General features: G+C 39.2%; 2 protein-coding genes across 3 annotated transcripts; both read left to right on the top strand.

The window, feature by feature from the left end:
* The first annotated feature begins 8,140 nt into the window (after window positions 1-8,140).
* Window positions 8,141-16,063, top strand: si:ch211-142k18.1 (uncharacterized). Of its 2 annotated transcripts, none has more exons than XM_051409614.1 (3): window positions 8,141-8,300; window positions 13,425-13,966; window positions 14,909-16,063. In XM_051409614.1, exons 2-3 carry the CDS (start codon window positions 13,431-13,433, stop codon window positions 15,045-15,047), a joined length of 675 nt encoding a protein of 224 aa, XP_051265574.1. In that variant the 5' UTR covers window positions 8,141-8,300; window positions 13,425-13,430; the 3' UTR covers window positions 15,048-16,063. The 2 variants fall into 2 exon arrangements, with proteins under 2 accessions (XP_051265574.1, XP_051265575.1); XM_051409615.1 differs by having other exon boundaries at window positions 8,286-8,414.
* A 476-nt stretch (window positions 16,064-16,539) lies between these two features.
* Window positions 16,540-27,109, top strand: chrna2b (cholinergic receptor, nicotinic, alpha 2b (neuronal)). Its single transcript, XM_051408862.1, has 6 exons — window positions 16,540-17,315; window positions 21,591-21,742; window positions 22,337-22,381; window positions 22,527-22,636; window positions 23,551-24,718; window positions 25,852-27,109. Exons 1-6 carry the CDS (start codon window positions 17,249-17,251, stop codon window positions 25,975-25,977), a joined length of 1,668 nt encoding a protein of 555 aa, XP_051264822.1. The 5' UTR covers window positions 16,540-17,248; the 3' UTR covers window positions 25,978-27,109.
* Window positions 27,110-27,132: the final 23 nt, after the last annotated feature.

Here is a 27,132-nt window from a genome sequence, read left to right on the forward strand (position 1 = left end):
ATACCACTGCCTAACAAAACCATCATGTGCCAGCTTTCAATACTTTAATTTCCAGACAAATAAATATTCCATCAGAGAAATCCCTTTTATTACCACTCCTCTAATCATTGCTGCCTCAGCTACTTTAAAATTGGCAGGAGATGCAAGTCATATATTTACATGCACAGCTAATTCCAGGACAGGAAGAACAAGTCCAACTAGAGAAGGTAATTTCTGGAAAAAATTGCAGGTGTGAACACATTGTACTGTAGCATCACACATTAGTACACCGTTTGTGCAGGAATCTAAATCAGGCTGCGTCCTTGCCACAGCAGACCTGGGTTTGGTTCTGGCCTGCAGAATTTAGTCCAGTGTTGTCCAGTTTTTACTATTGACCAGCTTAGTTTAGTGACTCAACAGCAAGGTGGCTCAGTGGTTAGCATGGCCTTTCTGCCCACAGCTCCTAATAGTAGAATGGATTTCGCTTTATGTTGTACTGTATGTAATTCTATATGTGACAATAAAGTTGATTTCATTTGATTTCAGTGCACAGTATGTGCATTATACTTGTGTTCCCTTGATTTACTCATACTCAGGATGAGAATATCTGTATATTCAAAGGCAATCCAATACAATGCTGGCTTTGTGAGACTTGATAAATTTTACTGAACTTGTGTTGAGTGCTGTTCATTGAACTGTATGACGGTTTTTCAGGCCATACCATGTGTGTGTGTGTGTGTGTGTGTGTGTGTGTGTGTGTGTGTGTGTGTGTATTGTATTTGACTGCACTACATGTATATTGTAAATGTGTCCAACTCTTTTGAACACAGTGCGATAACAGTTTTTTTCTGTGGTTTATACATCCTGCTACAGGCAACGGCGGTGGTAATGCCATTACTGAACATCAAACCATAATATCAGCTAACTGGACCCCCCTCGACTGCATTCCTCTCCAGGAGTACAGTATGAATATAATCAAAATTCAAGCTGCAAAAATCCTTCAGGCCTTCTCCACTTTCTCTTAGATGGTCTTATGTGTATTTTTTATCTTGAAGGGGGTAACTAGTACTTATTGTTCTTTGTTTAAACAAAACACAACACTGCAATACATGTATGTAAATACAATATTTCTGTGTTTACTTTAAAGCAACAATAGTAATTAATGAACGAGCCTAAGATGAAATATGCCATAATCAAAGTCTGTTTCCATTTTTAAATGGTTTAATGAGGCTGAAATCTAATGGAATATTCTATAAATTGTAATTTAACAAAAAAAAAAGGTTTCTAAACCTTTCTGTTTGACTGTATCATTCTGGTCTCAGGTCACAATCATGAGGTCACAATCATGAGGACACTTAACACTAAACCACACCATATGTCACACACTCAGTAATAGACCCACTTAAGATTTACTGACATGAAAAACAAGTTCTTTTGAAATAAGTAGTCTGTAACATCCGACACCCCATTTACTTTACACCTCTCAGTCTTGTGGAGGTTATCAAAGCATCTTCTGGTTTCTCTCCAGCAGCGTATTCCCCTTCCTGCTGGAACAATGCGTCCCTCCTAAGCCACATAAATCAATTGAAGAACCACAGGAAAATTGTGAGCAAAGGAGTCAACAGTACCTTATCTCCCCTGAATTTAATGATCAGTGAACTACACCGTGGAAGACGTCCTAACCTTTAATTATATTGCAGTTAAATAGTACTTTCAAAAATGTGCAACACAGTCTGGATTAAAAGAACAATTTTACAGTGTGAATGTATTTATGCATTAGTTAAATAAATATGTGTGCAATGTGTGAATTTTAGTGTATGGAAATAAACCACTAATGCAGCATGTACACAGATTTAAAAATAAATAAATTCCTTGTACATGCTAGGGTCTTACAAACTGAATATGTTCCAGTCACACTGTACTATGATATTTCATAATGCCATATATCTATCATTCAATTTACATGTAATTCTATTTCGCAGCCTTTTTGGTAAGCGGTGAGGATGAAGTCATGCAATGACTTCTATTATGTAGTCATCCAATCTGTCCAGGAAGCATACAAACTGGCTAATTATGTTTGCTTGATTGAATTTTGGGCTTGCCTTCTATCCATGGATACCAGGGATATTTAATTACATTTAACATAAGATAAGAGAACTGGGATGTAAAAGAGCACTGCCTTTGATATGTGCAGACACTTGTATTTCCATTGGTCCGAATCAGTGTCAGTCTGATTTATCAGCGTTCACAATATCCTCAGGCTGTCTCATTTCCTGCTGGTTGACTTATACTATATAATGAGGTCTGGATGGAGGACTGTGTTTTCTTTTTCTAGGGTGGCATCTGTTGTGAAAAGCATAAAGCAGACCAGGCAGCTTGTGCAGAGCCAAGTGCCCTTTGGCTGCACCAGAGATGCAACATATATATATATATATATATATATATAGCTTTTCAAGTCCCACTTAAACACTACTGAGGGGTCCTGTTTTGGTGAAACATGATGTGCAGCATTACGTGTGGTCAAGTGTGCAGTTTTCAGAGGGTGTGATGGCACTTTTAGTATCTTTGTGACCTGTGGCCCTCTTGGAAATGGGGTGAGATTAGAAAGGAGCAGTGGGTGTGTTAGGAGCTTACATCAATCATGGCCAATCACAGCTCATCGTAATGCAGAATCAGCAAAGTGCCCTGGCCAACTTTTCCAAAGAGCAAACTCATATTCTCGTTCTGGATTGTGCAATGTAATCATACAGCAGTTTAAATATATATATATATATATATAGCAGGAATTTTTTTTCCTTAAGTCAAATTTTTCTTCCAAAACTTTCTCTAAACCCCGTCACAAATGTGCATAATATGCATAACGATGCACTTGTTTTATTTGAGATCGCAATAATCTACAAAAAAGCCAATTATGCTGCATCATATCATCATCTCCAACACAGAAACTGAGAAGTTGTGTAAAATACCAATGCGCAAAAGTTTGTTTGCTTGTTATACAACATTTAATCAAGGCAAGGCAGTGGAACTAGCATGCATTATCTTGTCATCTTGAACATGTGTTCATGTGCTCAGTCGGCTTTAGGGATTCAATCTACTGAAGGCCTTCATGAATCCTACAAGCTGCCGTAGATACCAACCAGTAAGAATGAAAAAACAATCTACAGTGTAATCTGCATAATTCACATTGTTGGAGTAAAATTGTTTCTTTCAGAGAACTAGAATGAATAGTTAATCATAATTAAATTTAGTATTATTTAGTATTATTAGTATTATTATTTAGGTCTCCAGTAGTTACTGATTCACTTGCTGACCTGAAACATGGTTCATATCACAATGAGCAAACAATGGACACATTGTCATGTCAAAAATTGTCTCTCGCTGACTGTAACATTACCAGCTTCAACTTTTAGTTACGTACTGTATTTCCTCACATGCAGGGTGTGCGTGGTGTGTCAGAATGTTACATGTATGTCGTCTGGCTGTATGTCGATTTATGGTGTGTTCAAGTGCAGCTTTATTAATGGGCTTTTGTTGGTGCTTTGTTTGAGATCAGTGTGGTGTGTCAGGGCCCTGAGAAGGAAAATTTGTCACTGTTACAGAATATCCGCTGGCAACAGCCCTAAATTTCACAGAACATTTCTATTGACAGATTTATTAATTGTTGCACATGATTTGACATGTTATAGATTTAAAAAGTGAACGTTATCACAAATCCCTGCCTGTTCCTCCCAAAGCTCCCCAGTTTGTGCCGTAAAAGGGAACATGGATAAAGTGGCACACTGGGTCTGAGCACTAAGAGAAGCCTGAACTGTGCTGGGCTCCAAGAGTGGATTAGCAGAGTTTATCAGCACCAGCACACTGTGGCACTCATTGCTTACGCACTGCTGTGGATAAGTGGCTGCACAGAGCACTGAGTCCTTGGCCTTGGTCAATAGCAGCCCTCGGGGTACACAAGGTGCTGGTCAATTAGAAAATGCTGAAACCGTTTCTTGGTCAATATATTCACGGTCACAGCCTAATCTACTATGTATTTTGTAAACACTCCAGTGGATCACTGTGTGAATTCATATTTTGCTTTCATTTGAAATTAAATTCATGTTAGCAATTTTAACATGGGAGCGGGTGAAACAGAAGTGGTAGGAAGAGGACAAACAATGAAAAATGATGAGCTATAGACAATGTTGTTACAAATATGGATTCTATTGCAACTGATTCGTATATAACATTTTGAAAAATAGCATGGCTTGCGATTATTAAGCTTTAATGTCTGAATATGTTGCATAAGATAAAATATGTCTCCAAACAGCACTGCTAAGGTATGTATCTGTCTAGCAAATCACTGAGGTTTTGAGACATTTAGTTTAAAAATCAATTTTTTTGCCACAGAAAACATTTTTACTCAGTTATGGATGACTGGATTTGCTACCTCTACTTTCTTAAACATTTTTTCCTGCCCACATAATCGAAGCTGCTGCATTTCATGTAACATTCATTGAAGATGTCAAGGATTTTGTGGTCAGTTATGTGACATGGTTTACACTGAGAATGAAAAACAGCTCCCATATGGTGCTTTCCTGTGCTTTGGGGTAAAATGGAACATCTTGGACATGCTACATGCATGTCCAAACATGACTGGGGGCGTTTAAAACTGTGATGTTTGACAAAGACCATCTGGTTGACTACAATATGAGGATAACATGTGGCTCAAAGGTGTGGTTGTCAATGTTGTCATCTTCAAGATTCTTTGAAATGTTAGAGTAGGAACTATGCAATTATACAATAAAACTAAATATGATGCTGTTCGGTACATCAGCAAAATTTTGCTCTTTTAAATCCGATGTGTGTTCAGTTTACATTTGCTTTTAAGTTATTTCCTATGAAATTGGTTTATCTTATCAGGGAGCTTGTTAAAACACTCGTTCAGTCAGCCAACTTAAGTTTGGTTAGTGATTATGGAATAAGGCATGTCATGTGTGTAATCAGCGCAGCTCGAGTTGACCTGCCTGAACTAGCTTGCAGGCTTCGCTCCATTAGTGGTTTGGTAAACTAAACTTGACCATTACAGTAGTATACAAATTGTTGTTATTTTGGATGATTGAAGGGGCTTTCACACCACATTCTGGTGTGCCTGATTAGTGCAGTTCATGTAGTCTGAAAAACTGTCAATCAAACTTCTGGTGCAGAAGAAACAAGCAGCCTGAGACCGGCTGAAAAAATGGATCCCGGGCTGCTTCCAGTTGGGCTTTGGTGCAGTTTTGTTTATTGTGTGGAAGCAAAATAGACCAACCACAACTGTGTGAAACTAGATATGTGATTTGAGCATGAATTTACAAGTCAAACCACTTTAAATCCATTTTCTGGCCGTGAACTGTCAAGGAATCGATCCCTAAGGTTGAGTTTCAGTCTCGACTAATAATGCTAATAATCAATTATTTCTCCCTGAGTTTGTTGTGACACCACAGGAGATAAATATACTCCTGAAGTGCTGCATGACTTGCTGTCAGTTATCTGAGGTTGATTTCCCCACGTGGGTTCATACAGCGCTGATGATGCAGGATGACAAGGGCCAAAATGTCCAATCAATGAGTCAGCATGTCAGTCGATAGGAATTCATGTTTACTCCTGTCAATTATTTTGTTCAAGGACCAAATGAACCGAACTACAGATGTGAAAGCAACCTAAATGTGATAAAATGAGCAAAATCATGCTTCATATTTTATCACAATTCAAAGTTGCATAAAAAAGTGGTTTATGTAATTATCAAAGCATACTAAAAGGGCATAAGCAACTCAAAAAGTAAATATGTCAGCTCTGACATATGTCTATATCAGAATATCTGATGATCCATTACTTAAAATGTGTTTAATCCTCTTCCTAGATAAGTTAAACCTGACCTGACCTGTCAGTGTTGTTATGTCTTGGTTGACGATTAGCGGTCGATAAAAATCAAAAATCTCTTCCATGCCCTTTTAACATTCAGCCTCTGGTGAAACATTGTTCTGCAGCAGGTATCATGAATCATTCAAATCATAGCTGATCTGGATTACTGGTTGCCATCAGCAGCTGTCATGGATTTGTACCTCCAAGATTAAGATTGAATTTCTTGTCTTTTTGGGTTTTTTTTCTTGCCAGTGAACCCACCTGCCTGTGGCACTATTGCAGAGACATGTGCACTCTCCTTTCTAGCATTTGCTGTGTATTATTCTGCACTGAAGAGACAGAGGGGGGAGAGGAAATGAGAAAAGATCCCATTTATACCTGGTGTTAAAATGCCCTCTATAGATGTCACATTGTCAACAAAACAAACGTGACTTGGTCATTAGATGAGAAACTGCGCCCTCTCTATTTTATTTTAAATAGACGCAGAAGGGAACTAAAATCAATGCTTATTTTTTTCCTACTGTGTTGTGCAGCTGCTGTGTCCCTGTTGATATCCTGTATTAAAGTGCATCTTGGGTGATTTGATCACAAGTGGACAGCTGTAAGTACGTCAGTTCATACCTGGCATTGAAATGCGTCTCCACATACGTCTTGAGTGACGGCTTCTGATCAGATCTTACTTCCCCGCTCTATATGCAAATGAACACTATAGGGCTGCTGTAACCTACTTAGAATTTTGTCAGTCAATGTCCATTATTACTGTCCTTTTGGCTGTTAAAAACTAAGATACTTTTTAAACTTTTTTACACAAATAAACTCCTATGTTTTACCAGTGTTATCAGCAGACCTGCAGAAGAGATGCTCCATGGTGGCTGTGGGATTTTATAGGTGAACTATATGAGCAGGACACACACTTTTACCTTCTCTGACTGCGTGTAAATCTTTTGTTTTCGCATCACAGATGACAAACAACGGTATTAATATCATAGAAAATAAAATGTTGTCTCCTGCTCGCATCACAGGGTGTCTCTCCTGCAATTTACATCAGTGTGTACTTACATGGCATTAGATGAATAATTGGTCCTTCAATTTGGCCCAGGACACATTGTGTACATGCTGCTAAAAGAATGTGGTCATATACGGCCCAGACCACATTCGGAGGTGGTCTGGGCAACTAAACTATGGTAATGTATGGTAAAACACATGGTTAGGGTTAATAAAAAGATGCATATTAATTGTAGGTCTGTAACATGACACAAACTCTTCATGCACTACTTCCCTTCTACTTAGTAACTAAATGTGGGCTGGGTATAAATGGTGAGCTGCAGGATCGTCCAATGTGGGTACAGTTCCTCGGATTACTGGGCTGATATTAGACACTTAAGGTGCTTTTTAAGGACATGATTCCATTTCATTTCAGTTTGAATTTCATTAAGTACAGTTTTTCACTGTAAAGCTCTATGTACCTCTAAGTTATCAGGGAGCACACTGCACTCCAATACAGTCAAACAGAACAATAATTAAATCCAAAAGCAGCCAAAGTATGCCTTTTTCAACAAAATAACACTCACACTGTAAAGAGAGATGCTGTATTAAACTTTAGTTTTGGAAGAATACATTTAAGTTAAAAAGTAAATTACAGATAATTTGCACACAAAATTACCTTTTAATACCAGGTATAAAGCTCTTTGGCCTTGCTTCAACTAATTACATGATGGGTAATTCCAATAAAGCCACCTAGCTTATTCATTCAGATGGTAAACTAAGACATTTTTAAAGAATTAGATTTCAGTATCCCTGCAATTAAAAAAGTCAGCATTAGACATGAGGTGAGAACTACTCCCAGTACGGTAAATTCACGTACTAAACACGCTAAACACTAAGAAAGAAAATATTTCCTGAAAGTAAATACAATTAAACCACATTCTGAGATTTATCAACTAAGCAATAAACTCAACTCTCCCACGCGTTATTAATCCGTCACTACTGTATATTATATATATATTTGGAAGTCATAATAACTGCTGGGAAAAGGATCTTGGTGTTGTTTTTTTTACCTTTTAAATTACCTAAGTGCATACTTCAGACATATTTTAATGGAGTCATTCGTAGAATAAATAGGAAATGTATATCCAATATGGTCATAAAAAGCCATTTCTCCCCTTACTAAGGACCCTCTTGCTTCCTCTGTCCCCCACCACATCCCACAGATGTGAAGTAGATTACCGCCCCCCTTTACGCCTCCTTTTGCCTGCCCCTCTTTCCACTGCGAAGAAAGAAATCATTCAGTTTCAGCCTTTTTTTTCTACAAACATCCCCCTCCCCTACCTTCCCCTCCCAACAGCAGACAGGGGCACACAGACGACCACACTCTCAAGCCAAACCCTAATTGTGTGTGCGTGTGTCTGCATTTTTTTCCCTGACATGAAGAAGGAAACCAAGTGAGTATTTGTTCTCTGTGCTTGTGAATGGTGGTGCTGAGCCTTTTGAGTCGTTCTGCTTGACTGAAATAGTGGAGGTGGCAGAAGTTAGCTGTAAGAAATTGCTGGAGTTGGGTAAGTTTGGTTTTTGGATTTATAAAACCTTAGTTATAAAGTTATAGTTGAGTATAATGAGAGGTTGGGGCTTTTTCACCTGGCACTCCATTTGTAAAAGTGGAGAAATATAACTTAAAAACAGCCAACTGTTACATTTTTAGAGCATTTATATGTTTTATATACAGACAATTGAAGTATTATTGGGTTGTAAAACATTGCTATTTATGCTGCTTTAGAGTTGAACAGAAATCTAGGTTTTTTCTATGTCAAATGGCATTTATGTACAGTAGATGTTGATATGTGTGTGTGTGTGTGTGTGTGTGTGTGTGTGTGTGTGTGTGTGATGTGTGTGTGTGTGTAAACATCTCTCCACTTATTTCTCTAATTATTATGTTGCCAAGTACGTTTCCACCTAACATGATTACCTATGAGGCCCGTGAACCTGTGAGAACTCTCTATGCTCTACTGGCTTATTGCCAAGGACCGTGTTGTCATAGCAACATTGAAGCGGTTGAGTGTTGTTGTGACACCTATGAAACACACCTGTTCAGGCTTTGACAAGAGGGGCCACGGAGCAGAGCTGCAGCTGCACCACAAACGCTCAGATTAGCTCTGACCCACAGCTAAGGATGTTCCTGAGTATTAAAACCCAAGATGGTCTTTTATAGGCTAATAGGCTAAAATAGTGTATATATACTGGTATTCATCTGGTTCATTTTAGGGCTGAAACAATTAATCAATTAATCAATTAAATGAGTAACACAAAATATTTTGTTTTATATTATTTATATATTAAATTGGTTAGATAATTTTCAGGTAAATTTGCTAGATGGATCATAAACTGAATATATTTTAGTTTAGAGCAACTGGTCATACGAAACAAGCAAATGTTTGACTTTTTTTGAACCAAACAAATGAATTGATTAGTTGAAAGAATAATCTACACCGAGAAAGTATTAAATGAAGTTGGGGAAAATTCTCTTTCTTTAATAATTGCATATTTGAATGCCATTCTGCAGCCTACACTACACTGAGCATCAGAGTGCATACTGGACATAGTCTCAGCTACCTGTAAAAAGTTGTTCTGGGCACCTAATTAACAGTAGGAGTGGACGAATTGATTTGATTTATAATGTGGTTGTATAGTAAATCAGTCAATCAATAGTCACTGCACTGCTGAACCACCAAACAAGGATTTACAGCAGTCAGTGCTTTTCTTTAACATTACAAACAAGAACTGAAATATCCTAATGGTGTACTCAGCTTCTGGCGGTGAAATGCTTTTGCAGGCGAGCTTCTGCTATTTTAAGCCAAAAGAAAAGTCAGCCTATAAAAGCCACTTCACAATGACAGATCCGTCACAGTGAAGCCAAAAACAGGTCACTACAGGCCGTAAGAGTCTAACACAAACACTGTTTCAACTAAACCATAAGACGCCAGCGTGGAAATTGTGCAGACATTTTCCAAAGACAAAGGCAACTGCTCCTGCCAATCTGTGACACAGAGAGGAGCATGTGTGCTTCCAGTTAGCAGGCCTTTTAGAGACTGAATTAATGTCACTAAATGTCCTTTGACTTGTGCCTTTTACTGCTGCAGCGGTGATTGAACGCAGAGACAATAAAGTTATATTTTAGGATGAATTACATTTCCATTTGGCTGTATTCTGTCATTAGGCTGAAATCGCTGTCACTCCGTGCCATAAGGTTTTGATTTATTAAAGTCCAAACAAGTGCAGTAAAAGTTCAAAGCAATAAAAAGTTTTGGACGTGCTGTTCTGCACCAATTAAGACGTTTTAAAGATGGAGACGCCATGTGGCTCTCACCTCATGGCAAGTTTCACAGTAAATTCACCTACAAGTGTGTTTTCTGAATCTTGTTAACCCAGGGGAAAACACACAAAATGTAGTGAATACACACACTCTCTACACTACATGAGAGGTGGGTTTAAGGACAAAGATTAACTAGTTACAGGAAAGCAGCAGATATCTAATCTAGTACAAAGATGTTTGCAAATGCTCATGACTAAATAATATCTATTCAAACTATCCAAATAACAAACCTCATTCATTCATCAGGAAATCTGTCATGGATGGAAAAACTCATTAAAGATGTTTTTCCCAGTGAGTTAACGTTATATCACATCTGTTACACTGCACATGTCAATCAAAATCATAAGAAATGAGCAAACTTGTTACCCTAACATCAAGATGCTCCTGCTTTGTGTCTCTCTTTGCAATCTTGTTTGAAGGTTTCAGTTTACTTCTATTCTTACAGCTGCTGTAACATATGTGAGGTCACCGTTTCAAGTAAACAGAAACAGAGGGAGGGAGGAGGCCGCCAACAGTTGGGTGTTTTATTGGGCTCGGGCCACACCACAACTCATCTTAAAATAAATGGACAATTTTACGGTGTCCGTTCTAGCAAGCATGACTGGGCATTCATTCTGTGCTTTTCGACAGAACATTGCAATAGGTGCAAGTCAACCAACTCAAATTATCACTCCGGCTATGAGAAGTTGAAATAGTTTCAAGGCTGCTGTAAAAGTAAACTGTAGCTGAAACCAAATGTGCTCCGACAGCAGGAAGAGCTCTGCAAAACATCTACTTAACAAGCCTGGTTCAGGTTTTTAAACACATTTCTGAAAGCAGAGGAAAGAGGAAGGGATGGCAGTCGGCATAATGAGACTATTGCTTTTTGACGGAACACTGTTACACATGCAGAAAAGGGCAGAAAACAAACCCCCTTTGTGATAAAAATCAAACCTGATGTTAGAGATTTTGCAAAAGCAGCTCTTTCTCTGTAGTCTCGTGTATCGTGAGGATTTACGAGGTGAATGGATGCAATGAAAGATCCCCTGACAAACTCTAGTTACCAAAAACAACACAAACACTGCTGCAAGGGCCTATGTCAGCATTAACAGCCCTAGCGTGACACAACTCATGGATCTGCTACAGTAAGCCATGTCCCAACCACCAAGTGTGACGCCCCTCTCCAGTATATACACATCACACAAAAAGCACACAGCATTGCACAACATTGTTTTAAGGGAGTGGAAGAGTGAAAAAAAGCATGAATAAACAATCAAAAGCACAATTACACATGTGGTCATGTGGAAGCAAGTACTGTACTAATTAGAATCTTGTGAGAAATACTTGAAATTTAAATACCACTGAATACTTTACAAAACATCTATCTGAATTTGATTTGTGATTTGAACTCCCCCACTGTTTCTTACATAACTTAAAGCAGTTCCAATCAATTTCAAAAACTTGATTTTAAGTATTTAAGTGTCCATTATTCAAAAAACAATATTAATATTTAGTCAAATTCTGATCTAAAAATTCAAGTTGGGTCAAAAACTCAAGTTGCTCAAATTGGATTGGTGAAATACGATAATCATAAAAGATTAAAACTTGAACATCAGAGCTACAGAGTATATACGTATTCATTAGACAGAACCTGACAGGACAGAAGTAGGATAAATCTTAATTAGCCTGGATGGTTAAGCTGAATTTTTTCATCTTGAACTTGTTTTTAGATCTGAACTTGTGAACCCCATAAAAACACACTTAAAATCAAGTTTTTTAACTTGAAAAAACACCTGAAATGACCAATTCAGTGGGATTTTTAAAATTTACAGTCAATTTCAGTATTAGGGCATTAAATAATTACATTTCTCAAATAGGTGTTCAATGTGTGTCCTCCTAATACCATTCGATCAAACTTATTAAATTACTGTAGTACAGCTTAATACTATATATTGTATTTTATAATGTTATACAGTGTAATGGGTCTGTGACAAATTACAAAAAGAAGAAATTTTAGCTATAAACTTTACATTGGTAAGGAATTGACATTAAGTCACATTTTTGAGCCGCTACAATATTAAAGATAAAATAGGTGCCATTTCTATATAACATGATACAGTGTGACACAAGGAAGGACGACTGGGAAATGCATACAATAAATGTTTAAAGGTCAGGAGACAGATTTAAGTCCCCATTATGCGGTTTAGCCTTTGAGGCCACCAGAGCACCTTTCTGTTGGCATAAAAATTATCCATAATGTTTGTGTGATTTAAATAAAGCTGTTTAAAACATGGAGATGCAGAAAGTAGCACAGGGAAACCTTCAGATTAGGTTTTAAACTGTGCTAATGTGCCTAATGAACAGCCTGTGGTTCTTTTGATTCACAGCTAAATCATGTAAAACTTGTGTTTATCCCTGATGACTGAGACAGCAGAGTGGAGAAGCTTTGAATTAAAAAGGTGATAGTGGACAAATGAGGGTCCACACTTAATATTCCCTCCATGCTCCAAAGGCCTGCAGAGATACTGACTGAAGTTTTTAAACACAAATGTGCTATTTTTTCATCTTAGCATCATGACTTATTTAGTAATTATCACAAGAGACATTGATTGAATGAGTTCATTTTGAAAGCTATAACAATTGCTGTTTGAACAGAAATCCTATTAAAAGTGCACGTTGTCGGTCGTCAAGGTTACACCCTAAAATGTGCATTTCACTAAAAGCACTAATTTTATAATTTGGGAAATACTTTTATTAGCTTTTTGCTTTTTGTTAGATGAGAAGATTGATACCACTCTCATATCTGTCTATTAAATGTGAAGCTACAGCCAGCAGCTGGTTAAGCTTAGCATAGCATAAAGACAGGAAACAGAGGCAAAGAGCCAGCCTGGCTCCAAAGATAGTAAAATCAACACCTCTAAAGCTCATAAATTAACAAGTTATGTGTTGTTTATTTCATCCGTACAAAAACAGAAATATAATGAGAGGTTTTGTGTTAAACTATTTCTTGTCTGGGAGTAATAAAAGTTATTGAGCCTAACAGGTGCTGATAGGCTGATTTTGTTACATAGCCAGGCTGTCTGTTTCCAGTCTTCTTGCTAAGCACAAGCTAATCCGCTGCTGGCTGTAGCCTTATATTTACCACAGACATGAGAGTGTGGTATCAATCTTATCATCTCACAGAAGTTATCCACAGCCACTCACCTCCAGCTCTTTCCAGGTTAACATGTGGCGCTGTTGGATGCCCTTCATCTTGGCCTGGGTATCCATGGCAACCCTAACCCTCTGCCAAAGTGGAGATTGGGGTTCAGGCTTTGACATCTACTCAGCGGTAATGGCCCCCAACGACACAACGCAGGCAATTGGTGATGAGCCTGTGAGGATGACAGACAACCGAGACTGGATCACATCAGCAGCTTTCTCACCATCATCCTCACCTACGCTGCGGTACGAGCCTCAGCCGGACAAGTGCTCGGTCCACTTCAGCACTAACAACGCTTCACCTCGAAGGCTCAAGGCCCAGAAAGAGGAGCTGGCGTATCTGCAGGCCATCCAGCATGGAAACAAAGCGGTGATGGAGAACTTGGCGCAGTTTGTGGGGGCAGAGCTGGGAGATCAGCGCTATGAAGATGTGATTAAGGAAAACATAATTGGCATCCAAGAGGACCAGAAGAGTTGCCATGAGGTGGTAGAGAAAGCTGAAGAAGATCTAGAAACGCAATTGGAGGGGGAAGTGTCAGGCGCCCGTGCTGGGATGCAGAAGTGAGTGCAATAAGTCCGTTTGTGCAGATCTTCATAAAGGTAAAGGTTGAAATGTAAAGACAGCCGCTAATAAAAGATGAGCTCTTGTTTGTTGGCGTACTGAAGACGTAAACAAATTAATAGTGTAACAGAGATATTGAGATATCTGTGTTCAAATGGCAGAGACAGGCAATCTTTAGCATTTTATCAGAGGTGACTGCTGTTTCATCCTGTCTTTTACAATGCGAATGTCAATCAAAAGAAATGAGCAAACTTATTACCCTAATATCTTGATGCAAAGCTGCTGCACTGTGTCTCTGCTTGCAGTCGCTCTGCTTGTTTACTACTCATCTGGTCAATATTTAAAGTAATCACAAACCAAAAAATGTCACATATTTACCAGTTCTCACCTGCCAAATGTGAGGATTTGCTTTTGTCTGTTTTATGTCATTGTAAACTGAGTATCTTTGGGGTTTTTGACTGTTGTTTTGACAAAGGAAGCAAACTGAAGAATTCATCAGCATGTTCTTTAAAATAGGCTGAGATATCTAAAACAGACAAATCATTTCCAAATGCTGAGCACAAAGCATCCTAGTAGGGAGCAGTCATGTCTACGCATACACATATTATACATATGGTAAACCTCTAAATTGACTATTTTTAACAACATGCACTGAATGTATATTTGCACATAACATAATTACCCTTTTTTTTTGTCTTTTCTTGTCATGCTTTGATCTTTGTAATTTCTCTTTATATATGAGTCTGTCTTCCCCTTTACACGATCTTTCCTATTGCATAACCAGTTTTAACAGCAGCCACATGTATCACCCCCCCCCCCCATAATATATTTAATGTCCTCAGCTCGTCTTTCACTTACTCTGTCTCTCTCCACATATTCCCCTCCTCCTTTCTTCCCATTCACTCCACCCGGTGACCTGGATCGGTCGTCTTCCGGAGCAGAATCAGAGAAGAGTCCTTGGCCTTCGAAGACATGCTCCGCGCTGCAGCAGACATTGCCAACCGGCTGGAGATCTCATCGCAGGCCCTGCATGCTTCATTCACCAAGCAGCTGAAAGACATTGCCAAAGTTCAGCGCTAAAGAAGTGTTGAAAAGACCTTGCACACTGCGCACAAGTCATCAACTTGTGAATAATGTTTGGTACGCTGTGGGAGAAATAAACCTTCCTGCACTTATATATATGTTTTTTTATTAACTTAACTAGAAGTGCTTTATAGCACTGAGATACACCAATGTGTCAAGGTCAGCCATTACATCAACTGTTGGTAATCTCACATCATGTGAAAGATGAACACAACAAAACAGAATTGTTGGATAAAAAAACATTTCTCTCTCTATGAAGTTACAACCCCGTAACCCATAAAATATTATTTTCCATCTGGGCATTATTTGTGGAATTTGGTGAGGTCAGATGTGGCAACAGTATGTGGTGCAGGTTTAAGCCAAGTTGAGTGTTTATGGATCAAACTAGATTGGCCCTCAGAGAGCAAACATAACGGCTCTGTTAGTCTTCTCCAGAGGAAGTCATGCATCAGCCATCTGGTTCCAGGGTGAGGATGGAGCCCAGGACAGGATGACTAGTGTGTTCCAATGGATATTTTGTTTTTGCAACAAAAAAAAAAAGACAAAACTGCAACTGAGATATCATTGTTATAAAGCAATGTTATCTGTTTGGAGAAAATTGCAATAACCTGTGGATGAGGGAAAAGCTATTGTAAGAAAAATTAGACAATGCCTGTGATAAGGAAGAAAGAGGCAGGAAAACACACCACAAGAAAACCTGATGAAGCTCTTAAAACAGAGAAACTCTGAATCTGCACATTGTTTAAACGTTTCCTTGATTTCCAGATTTAACACAGAACATAAACCTTAGGATCTAAAAAAGAAGACTATTCGTGGGTCTCAGCTGGATTTACCCATTCAAACGTGAGAATCATGCTTGTCCAGCTCCATTGACCCAGTCTCTCTTTTCACCCTGACAGGACCCATGAGTGAGAATACTTTCATGTTTGTAATCATAAAATGTGTAATAATATGAATTTGTACAATGTATGAAATGAAATATGTTTTATCTAGTAAACAGCAACAAACAAGAAGTTCTTCTGATGTGTTTTTTCTGAAAGATTACAAATTTTCTGCATTTGTTGCCATGATTTCAAATCTTCGGTTCATAGCAATATTTTAGGCGAACTAAAACTTCATTAAGCATATTATTTCACCTAGTCTGCCCTCTAGCTGTTTCCCACAGAAATATCCCAAAGACATTTGTTCAGCTGTGTCACATCCTTAAGAAAATAAATTAAAAATAAAAATAAAAAGAAATTGTCTTTACCCTTTTGGTGCAAACTCGACCTAATTCGAGTTACTGGTCGATCACCTCCCATACATACAAGTTATCACTTCTACTGTGAATCCTGTCTTCTCTCTCTCTCTGTCTTTCTCTCTCTCAGTGTGTGTGTGTGTGTGTGTGTGTGTGTGTGTGTGTGTGTGTGTGTGTGTGTGTGTGGAAAAGAGAGTGAGCAAGAGAGAGAAAGGAGGAGGGACTGTTATAGGTACCAGATGAAAGACGCGCAGTCCTCAGATGTGTCCTGTCTTCTCACAGCGGATGGTGCAGTTTTGCGGACCTAATAGACCCGAGTGGCCGCTAACAATGCTTCTAATCATGGAAAAATAACTCATTCTAAAATTTACAATGGATATCAAAGTCTCAGATTAGGTTACCAAGGACGCGTAAATTCTTGGCACCGTGCGTAAAAACGCGGAACTGTTTGGATAATATACACACAGCAACAACCGGACTATTTTTTTATTTTATTTTATTTTTTTTATAAACCGTGAATTCATTTCTTGAGGCCAGATTTGTGAAGGCATGAACTGGTACTTAGAAACACACCAGAGGTAAGCTACAGTGTTACAGTGCCGCTCCCTGATTCAGCACCGGGTGATGGATAGCTCACCCGAGAGGAGACTCTAGGAGCGCGGAAACAGAAAGGTTCTCGCTCTCATCCGGTCTTTATCAGGACTAAAAGTGACAAGAGGCGACGTCGATATTGAGCTTCAGTAAAGTTATTCAGCCAGCGTACCGTCATACCCACTCCCCGCCCACAGATATAAACGCTGTAGTAACAGTAGTGGCGGTGAAGTTGTCCTGATATGCCTCCCAGCTGCGAAGATGACAGATTTTGCTCACACATCACGGTTTCAAGATAACGTTTTGACAGTGGACGGAAACGCCTCCGTGCTCTCCGGTGAAGTTGGACTCATTACTGCCAGAGTACAAAATGGGACACAACCACCTGTTCTCTGTCGGGACGGCTATTCTCTGCTCGCTACTCCTGTGCCTGTCAGGTAAATATTGTATCGTTGCTTTCATAACGAGAGAGAAGAGGGGGGACATTTTAACGCAACAATATGCGAACAGTTAGCGGCTAACTCTATAAGTGTGCTATTAAATATTGTTTTAAAAGGTAAAAGGGGTACACTTAATTAATAATAATTAATATTAGGATACTGGGCTTTAAAAAAAAAAAAAAAAAAAAAAAAAATGTAAACTTACCGGTCAGTCCTCACCCACAACTCCCATAATGCCTTTCTCATATCAGAGAAATCATCACCTCGCGCAAGTCTGCTAAATGCTCCAACAGTCACCTCTCCTCGTGCTATGGTACGGTTTGTATTTGTGTCACACCTTGCCATAATTATCTCTGGAGCCCTCTGTCTTTCACTTCATGTCCACTTCTTTTTAGTTTTAATTAATCATATTCACAAAATACAGAAGCTCTTTTATTCCCTGTTACCACCTGAGAGTTTGGTATCCTTAACCATGGAAATTTAGAAACTGCCAAAGAGAACCAGTACACTTACCAGAAGCAGAAAATTCCCTCAGAACAGTGTGAAAAAATATTCCATCCAATGTGCAACAGCTTAGTATAGTTATATTTTCAGTGGATGTTAATGGTCTTTTCTCAAAATCAGTAATTGACAAGACAAAAATGCAGATTTATAGTCAGAATTTAGAGCTGAATTATGAATTCTCATTTTTGTTTTAGAAAATAAAAATATATACTGCATCTATTGCGCACATTTTTCAATTGGATAATACTTTTTTTTGTGGACACATTTGTGGAAACTGTCGGAAATGATGGTAAATTTCAGTACGACTTCCACGTCCATCAAGACTGACAGTGGAACTGGGGCAGCTCCATTTGGAAGTGGATTCAGGAGCACCTACGTGGCCACGTATGCCTTCTCCTTCCACTCAAATACAAGCAAGACTTGCGTGCACAAACCAGTGCTCACTGAGAGATCTAAGGCAACATATGTCTCCTTGTGTTGACGTGAGAGAGGGTTTAAAAACACAGCGTGCACTGTGAAATCAAATGCGCTGTAGCTTCTATCTCCCCTCCCTCCATCTTCACATGCTCCAGCAATCAGATGTGCAGGTGCTTGATCTTGTGCCAACACACTCATACTCATTATGAGTTCAGCGTTCCGTCTTGAGTAGGTTTTAGTCAAGTCACGCAAAAATTGTTGCATGTTTTGATTGTTTTTTGCAAACTTTTTACTGTATATGACAGCCCAATTTCACAAGAGTGCCTCTGGCCTGAGAAGCTGCTGACTCGATCATCCAAACTGGTCAGTGTTTCATGCACCTCTCGCCAAGGGGCTTGGCCACGGTCCAACATCCACAGCCCAGTGTGCTGGATGTTGGAGGTGTCATCTCATTTCAAGTCTCCGCTGGCAGGAGGCTTTGATCTATGGCACCCGAGAGCCTTTTTTTTTTCAAGCCCCACATCTGGTCCTTCCCAGATGCATGGACAGATGAACATGTGCCGCCCTGACTGTCAAGAGAACAGATACGAAGTCTCTGGTGTCTGCTTGTTTGCCAGAATGAAATTAGTTCATGGTGGCAGGAGAGAAGCCCTGGAGTACCATGGGCAAATCATCTCTTAATAATCACCTCACATGATATCTACAGACCACATATGTAAGATAATTGTATTGCGTAGAGTGTTGTTGGGCTTTGCATCTGCATATTTCCTCAGCCTTTCTCTGGTAAAGATCCTCAAGCTAAAGAATTAGCATGGGCAATAAATCAAATAAACAGATTTGCATGTATCCCTCAGGTTAGCTCTATGCAACCTTTAAGCCTCTCACCTGATTATCCTCCACTGGACTGTCCTACAGTTATGGGTTGTAAATACTTGTCAATGTGCCCATCGGAACCACAACTCACCCATGGACGGGTAATGATGTGGCCTTGGCTGAGCGACCATGACTGCTGCCAGATGCAGGTGGTCCAAGGCCTCATTTTAGGATCCTTGATGGAAGCACACTTTGGTTGCATTATACGCTCACACTGTCAAACAGCACATCCAGAGGGTGTGAGTATTAATGGCATGTACACCCAATCTCAATAGATTTTTAAAATATTGATTCTTTATATTGACTGAGGCTTTGGTGTGATGCTTTAAATGTACTTACATAAATCTCTTGACAGAAGCTGTCTTGAGACATTTGTTATATTGTGAGATCCGTTCATTAAACACTGAATAATGCATTTGTAAAAAAAAAAAAAGAATTAATGCAGGTTCACACATACTGCATATAATTGTTCTTGGTGGTATTGTGTATGTTTCAGCCTATAAGTAACAACAGTAAAGTAAAGCTAAAGAGAGTAGTCTAGGTAAAGAACATTGATGCCATTACATACAAGAAAAAAACGAATTAATAGAGCCCATATGTCACATTTCTTCAAAGGAATCATTTGACATCTTGGGAAATTATGAGAAGATTGAGACCACTGTCCTGTCTGTAAAGTAAAAATAAATATTAGCTTAGCATATTGACTATTTCTTGGCTGGGATCAGTTGCCAAGCACGGCTTTTACAAGTTGTACAATTAACAGACCCAAGATATAACGTGTTAATTAATTCGCTTTAAAGGATTTGCAGACAGAGCGAGGCTTGCTGTTTCCTGCTGTTTCCTGCTGTTTCCAGTCTTTATGCTAAGCTAAGCGGCTGCCGGCTCCAGCCTCATATCGACCATACAGGAATGAGAGTGGCACCAATCATCTCATCTAATTTTCCAGAATTAAAGTGAATAAGTGTATTTCCCAAAATGTGGAACCATTACTTTAATGTCAGTCCAGGATAATGACTAATGCAGGTCCATTACTGTACGTTGAAGCCTGATCGAGCTTATTGCTGATATGTTGTTATCATCCATACGATACCAGCCCATAGGTAACAAGTAGTAATGCCAAATACATGTTTGAGGTTGTTTAAAAACCCTGAAGCCATTACATGGGTTCGTACATAGTTTGCCAACCACAGGGCTTTTTCTTTCTTCAGAAAATCTAATTTAAGGGATCCTTAAGGGAATTTTTGTTTTAGTTCTGTATTTATATTAAAAACTAATATTGGCAGTATAATATTCATCAAACTTTTTAAACTTAAATATTGCTACCAAACATTATCGGTCGGATATAGTATACTCAGATGCAAACACACACTATCGTCACCCTCTGCTGCAGCTGTCAGTTAATTGTTTTATGCATCAGTTGTAACACAGAGTGACAGACAGCTTGACAATAAACACCCTTCACTAGTGAGAAATTAGCTCACCTCCACTTAACACAAGCAAGTAATGATGTGTGTAATTGACTCAGTCTACACTGATGAAGGTGGAAGCGGTAATCCCCAAGGGATGGGATTCCTGTCTGTTTCCATGCAATTCATTCTGCAGAAAAATAATACAGTGACTCAGTCTGAGCTTGTACGCAAATCTGTCTAGACTGCATATTCAAAATCAATTTGATTAAGCCACCTCTCGTTGCGAAGCCACACATACATTCTAAAAACGCTGCAGAGGTAAAGGAAGAGGTTACAGCTGAAATGTTGTTGTTGAGGGAGGAGAAGTACTTCCTCGGACTCACCCCGCTCAACTCGAGAGATTTTAGCAGGCGACCCTCGTGGGGAGCTCAGATCAAGAGATCAAAAGATTTGCTAAGATGTGGAAAAGTCAATAAGACTTTACAAAGAAAACTCTCAGATGTTTAGAGCCGGCTTCTGGGCTGAAACACGAGATGTTCACAACCCTTACTCCCAAAAGCCACAATATCATGCCAACCTGATTTACTGGCTGTTGGTTAAGTGAGGATTAGTGGAGACACGGATGAGAGAACATGGATATGATCCCATCGTTCCCTGTGCACTTTACTCCTGTCCTCTTCCACAGTACTTTTAATGTAATTGTTACATTCTTTATATATTACACCCTCAAATATGAACTGCTAACCTTGGTATCAATGAAAATTTCAAAAGGACATTTGCGCTAACATCAGTTACTTTAACAGTTTTACAGTGTCATATTAGCTTATTAAAATGTTGAAAAACTCCACATTGCGGTCCCAAGAGATTGTTTCAAGAAATATTTTATAGATCTATTAACGGCATATTTAAAGTGAGTGAAATTTAATAGAATCTGGAATTTCATTTGCACAGAGTTGAATAAATGTGACCAATTTATAAATTCCATTACTCTCATATTGTATCTGCCCCCTATAAATGTTTAACACTTAAAAGAAGACTTTTTATATTAAAATGAATAATGTATCTACAGCTCTTTGTGACGAGAAGACCCACTCGCATGCTGAGGATGATCTGTTCAAGACGCTGTTCGTTGGTTACAACAAGTGGTCCAGACCCGTGCCAAACATCTCCGATGTGGTCATTGTCAAGTTTGGACTGTCCATAGCGCAGCTCATCGACGTGGTGAGTGAGGGGAACATAAAGGCATTAATAGAGGTGATATTTAAACACAAGTGGAAGCTGTTGCTTTTAATGTGAACCAACTTCATAATAGGACGATCTCATTTCTGTGCCTTTCTCTCTGATTAAAAGCAGTTTGTCTGTTTAAAGCCTTTTACTAAAGACATGGATTTTTATATATCCATTCAGATACATGTGAACAAATTTTCAAGGTCAGACTGAGTAGAAGACATTTTACTTTAAGTGCAATAACTTATTCCTAGAGCTTTAATTAGTATAATTAATACTCCCTATGGTTAGCAAAACTCAAGGCACTGCCGGTGAAACCATTCTACCCCGTATGTTTTACACTACATGTGGTTTTTTCAACAGTATGATTTTGCATTTTCACATTCAGTAGCAAAAACAAACTTAGGAAAACTTGATTATGCACCTTCACATCCATCAAGTTATTGAAGTAAAGTTGCTGCGAGCTATATTTGGGTCTGCTCTGACAAACCTCCACGAACCTCTCGCATAGATTCTTCTGGCCCGAACCCAGAGTTGACAGCCTTAACTCTGTCTCTGTGTCTGTCTGACTATCTGTCTGTCTGTTAGGATGAGAAGAACCAAATGATGACAACCAATGTGTGGCTGAAACAGGTCAGAAATATTTGTGTCAGTGTTGATTTATTATTGAGATGTATTTTGTTCGTGGTGATACACAATGTTAAGAATATATATGAAAACCCTACCCTAAGTAGAGGATCACAGCCCCTAAAGGTATCACTGTTGTTTATACCACCAGGAGTGGAATGACTACAAACTTCGCTGGAGACCGTCTGACTATGACAATGTGACGTCCATCAGAGTCCCGTCAGAGCTCATATGGGTACCCGACATCGTCCTCTACAACAAGTATGTGTGATTTGAGATTAACACAACAGGAAGAGTAAGAGAGAACCTTAATTATAGCAACTAACGATTGATTATTCTCTTGAATTAATAAGAATGAATGAATAATTCATCAATTATTTCATCTAAAAGTGGTCAATTGATTTTTTAAATGATTGCCGATTAATGTTATTGTTGACCAGCTAATCAGCTCTGTTCAACTGTGTTTAACACAAGCATGTTATTTAAGTTTCATGATCAGGTCAATAAAACACAATCTATCTGCTGTCCTGAAAAGGTAATATAAGTGTATTTTGCATGCTACAGTGGGTGCTTGCAGAGCTGCAGACAAACATACAATGATAAATTGGTTTAAATGGGGTATGATGTGAAGATGGCGCCATCTAGTGGACTTCATAAAACACATTCTGCTCAGCTGTCTGTCTCAAATTGTGAGCTATATTAAACATTTCTATTAACTTTATTTGTTACTGTGCATCTTTGTCAGTGTCTGTTGGTACAGTTTATGTGTATTGCTTCAGTGTGAATCCATTGTCCCTTCCCCTAATTTCACCTCACGGAGATTAATCTGAGACGGTTTACGATGGAGTTCTGCTCCATCGAGTCTGTGTAATCACAATCTGTAAGCGAAATTAAAAAAGGTGTGAAAGTGATGAAAATGATAAGGATCATCATTACATTTTCGGCAGAAGCTATTATCACAATTAAAGCAATGAATGGAGGGGAGATTAATGGAGAAGATTATTAATGGGAAATCATAGGACTTTTTCACCGCATAGTTTCTACAGTTTTTCTCAAAAGGAGTATTAGAAAGCAGGGTGTGATTGTTTTTCTGATATTTTTGCCTTTAGGTATTTAAAGCTGTTCTCTCATACTTTATGTCACCGTCACTCATGTGACCACTTCTGCTCTTCCAGCGCTGACGGTGAGTTTGCTGTGACCCACATGACGAAAGCTCACCTGTTCCACACTGGTAAAGTTCGCTGGGTCCCTCCTGCCATTTACAAGAGCTCCTGCAGCATCGACGTCACCTTCTTCCCCTTTGATCAGCAGAACTGCAAGATGAAATTTGGCTCCTGGACGTATGACAAGGCCAAGATCGATCTGGAGCGGATTGAAAACACTGTGGACCTGAACAACTACTGGGAGAGCGGTGAATGGGCCATCATCAATGCCGTGGGAACATATAATACAAAGAAATACGACTGCTGCCACGAGATCTACCCAGACATCACCTACTTCTTCATCATTCGAAGGCTTCCGTTGTTTTACACCATCAACCTCATCATCCCCTGTTTGCTCATCTCTTGCCTCACTGTTTTGGTTTTCTATCTGCCCTCAGACTGTGGTGAGAAGATCACCCTGTGCATCTCTGTGCTGCTGTCCCTCACTGTTTTCCTTCTCCTCATCACAGAGATCATACCGTCCACGTCCCTCGTTATCCCGCTCATCGGCGAGTACCTCCTCTTCACTATGATTTTTGTCACCCTCTCCATCGTCATCACCGTGTTTGTGCTCAACGTGCACCATCGGTCTCCCAGCACTCACAAGATGCCCCGCTGGGTCCACTCCGTGTTCCTGGACCTGATCCCACGCTGGCTGTTCATGCGACGGCCCGCGCCAGATGGCCGACGTCGCAGGCTGTTGCTGCTCCAGCAGGCAGCTGTGGCGGAGCAGCGGCAGTGCCGGATAGCCACGTACAAATCTGGCAACTGCCTCAGCACCTCAGCTAACTGGTTAAAAGATGGGACCACATCAGACGACCCAGAGAGAAGCAGTTACGAGGATTTAGAGCTAGGAACACTGACGTCATATTTCTCCTTCCGTCCTCCTTCGCCCAGACCTCCAGGATCGACTCCTCCTCCACAACAGGAAACCCCACAGAACAGCCAGAACCGTCCAGAGGGGGCTGCAGTGGCAAACAGACAGTTAACAGGGCCCAGGGTCAATCCCACTCAGAGGCCAGCTAAAGTTGATAATAAAGTATCAGACTCAACATTCCTGCTTTCACCAAGTGTTATACGTGCTCTGGAAGGGGTGCACTACATCGCAGACCATCTGAGGGCTGAGGATGCTGACTTCAGCGTGAGTATCAATCAGTACCATATCTATTATTATCAGAATGGCACTTACTGTAAAATGCACTTGTATCACAGTTGGCCTGCAAATGTTCATGATTTATTTCATCCCACTTCCTCATAGTAAGTGGATTATGTGCCCATGTGGATGTACTGAATGCCAAAAATTAACTTACATCTCTCATCAAGTCATAGTATTTTATCTTGCCCAGCATATGTGAAGTCTATTGATTCTAAACACAGTGCATGCTAATCAGCTTACCAACACCCCTGTGACAAACACCTGCAGTTGTACTGTTCTCGTACACTAAAAACAGAGGAAAAACTTACTTAACCGTATAATGAAATAACACACCTTAAATGGGATAGACGTATGGACAAGAGTTGCAGTATTTCTAAATCCAAACATATTCTATAGATATTATATAAAACAGAGAACAGCTGTAAAACTTCACATTTAAAAAGCTGGACCCAGAGATTATTTGGCTTTCTTTTTTAATAAATTACTTAATGATTCACCATTAAAGCAGTTGTAAGCAGATATTTTATAATAACAGAAAAATGATCATGTAAAAACAATGTGAAATTAGTTGCTTATAGGAATGAACCTACAGAGAATTATCATTTGAATCTGAAGCTCCAACTTTATGTAGCTTTATAATGGGTTTCTCACTGTTTATCTGTCTGGTCTGTAACTTTGTGCTGCAGTGGGCAGCTGTTTTCGGTGAAAAGCTTAAAAACCCACTGTAGACTGCCTGCTCAACACCAAATGGCAGACAGACACAGTTAGAGACTAGATAAAAAGACAGATATGGCTCTCAGGAGTTGGTAGAGACCAAAATCAGAGCTAAATGACAAGTGAAAGTGGGGCACATTAGGGAACAATTATAAGTCTGGCTACACAAAGATGACATAAGAAAATAACATAGTCTGATAGTGAATGGTTGGAACAGGTCAATGCAAGAAATATACAAGCGTATGGAGACAGCATGTGTGTGAATGGTGGTGATCCTGATTGAACTTGTACTAAGATCCATTTCAAAGCAAACTATGGACATCACAGCAAGAGTTTCATATCTGTACCTTTACTGTGTTTTTTCTTTCTTTCTGTCCTTTCCTGTTGATCTTAATTCTACACAGGTCAAAGAGGATTGGAAGTATGTCGCCATGGTGATTGACCGCATCTTCCTGTGGATGTTCATTATTGTGTGCCTGCTTGGAACCATTGGCCTATTCCTACCCCCTTGGCTAGCTGGCATGATCTAGCTCTGGTGAGAAAGTAATCACCACTAGTTAGTGAAGTTCAAAATGTAGCTGAACTCTACTTAAAGACTGGGAATGTGACGTGTAACATGCTACATTAGCGGCCTCATGAGGCTATAACGCTAAACCAAATTAAAAATGTTACTTAGGTTGACCTCAATGCTAACATTAGCATGCTAACATGCCCAGACTTTTATTGGGAACTGTTAACTTATGTTAGCATCCTGATGTTTAGCCCCTAAGATTTGATATGTTAGCACGCTAAGAAATGACAGTATGTTAACATGCCAATGTTTAGAATATTGTCTCTTTAGCATGTTGGTTAGTATAACATGCTAGTTAAAACATGCAATGCCAGCATCAGTGCAGGGTATGGTGTTATAGTAATATGACTACTTTTTTCTGTAGTTTGAGGAATTGTAGTTTCAACTTCAATAACGTAATTACATCACATTTACTAGTCATTTTGGGATCAATAACGGATATTACTAGTGGTGCACTGATACCACTTTTTTGCAGACCAAAGTACTTACAAGTACCTATACTTCATATCTAGGATATATAGGATGAGCTGAGTAACTAGTGTTTAGTTACAGTGCAAGTAAATTAATGTGGCTACATTTTCAATTACCAATAACAAATCAATTTGATTACATTTTTCAAGTAACTTGCCCAACATTAGTCAGCGGCATTAGTCTAAAAATACTGATGCTGACAGGAACACATTCAGTACTTTAAGATATCCAGTCATGAGCTGAAGTAGAAATTTAGATCCGTTGGTTGTGCCCATTCAAGGGCATTGTAATGGAGCCATCAACGTTATTAGGATTCATCTTCTGTTAATGTACCAAATTTCTTGGCAATCCATCCAAGTTGTCAGTGTCATTCAAATGACAGAGTGACACAAACTAAAACTTTGTTCCACCTATAATGGGATGGCTTTTCTCAACCTTCAAGTGGCATGCTGTGCTAGGAATATATAGTATACTGGACACACTAACTGGGGTCATGTGTGCTCGAATTTCCTTTTGTTTTTTTTGTTTTTTTAAGTTTTCTGGCCATGCTGTCATGATTACGCTTATTTTGGAATGATCATACTATGTAATAAATACCCTCATTAAAACCTTTAAAAGTATGTATTGCATTTATTGAGTGGCG

This window comes from Dicentrarchus labrax, unplaced genomic scaffold (genome assembly GCF_905237075.1).
Source record: "Dicentrarchus labrax unplaced genomic scaffold, dlabrax2021, whole genome shotgun sequence".
Lineage (NCBI taxonomy): Eukaryota > Metazoa > Chordata > Actinopteri > Moronidae > Dicentrarchus > Dicentrarchus labrax.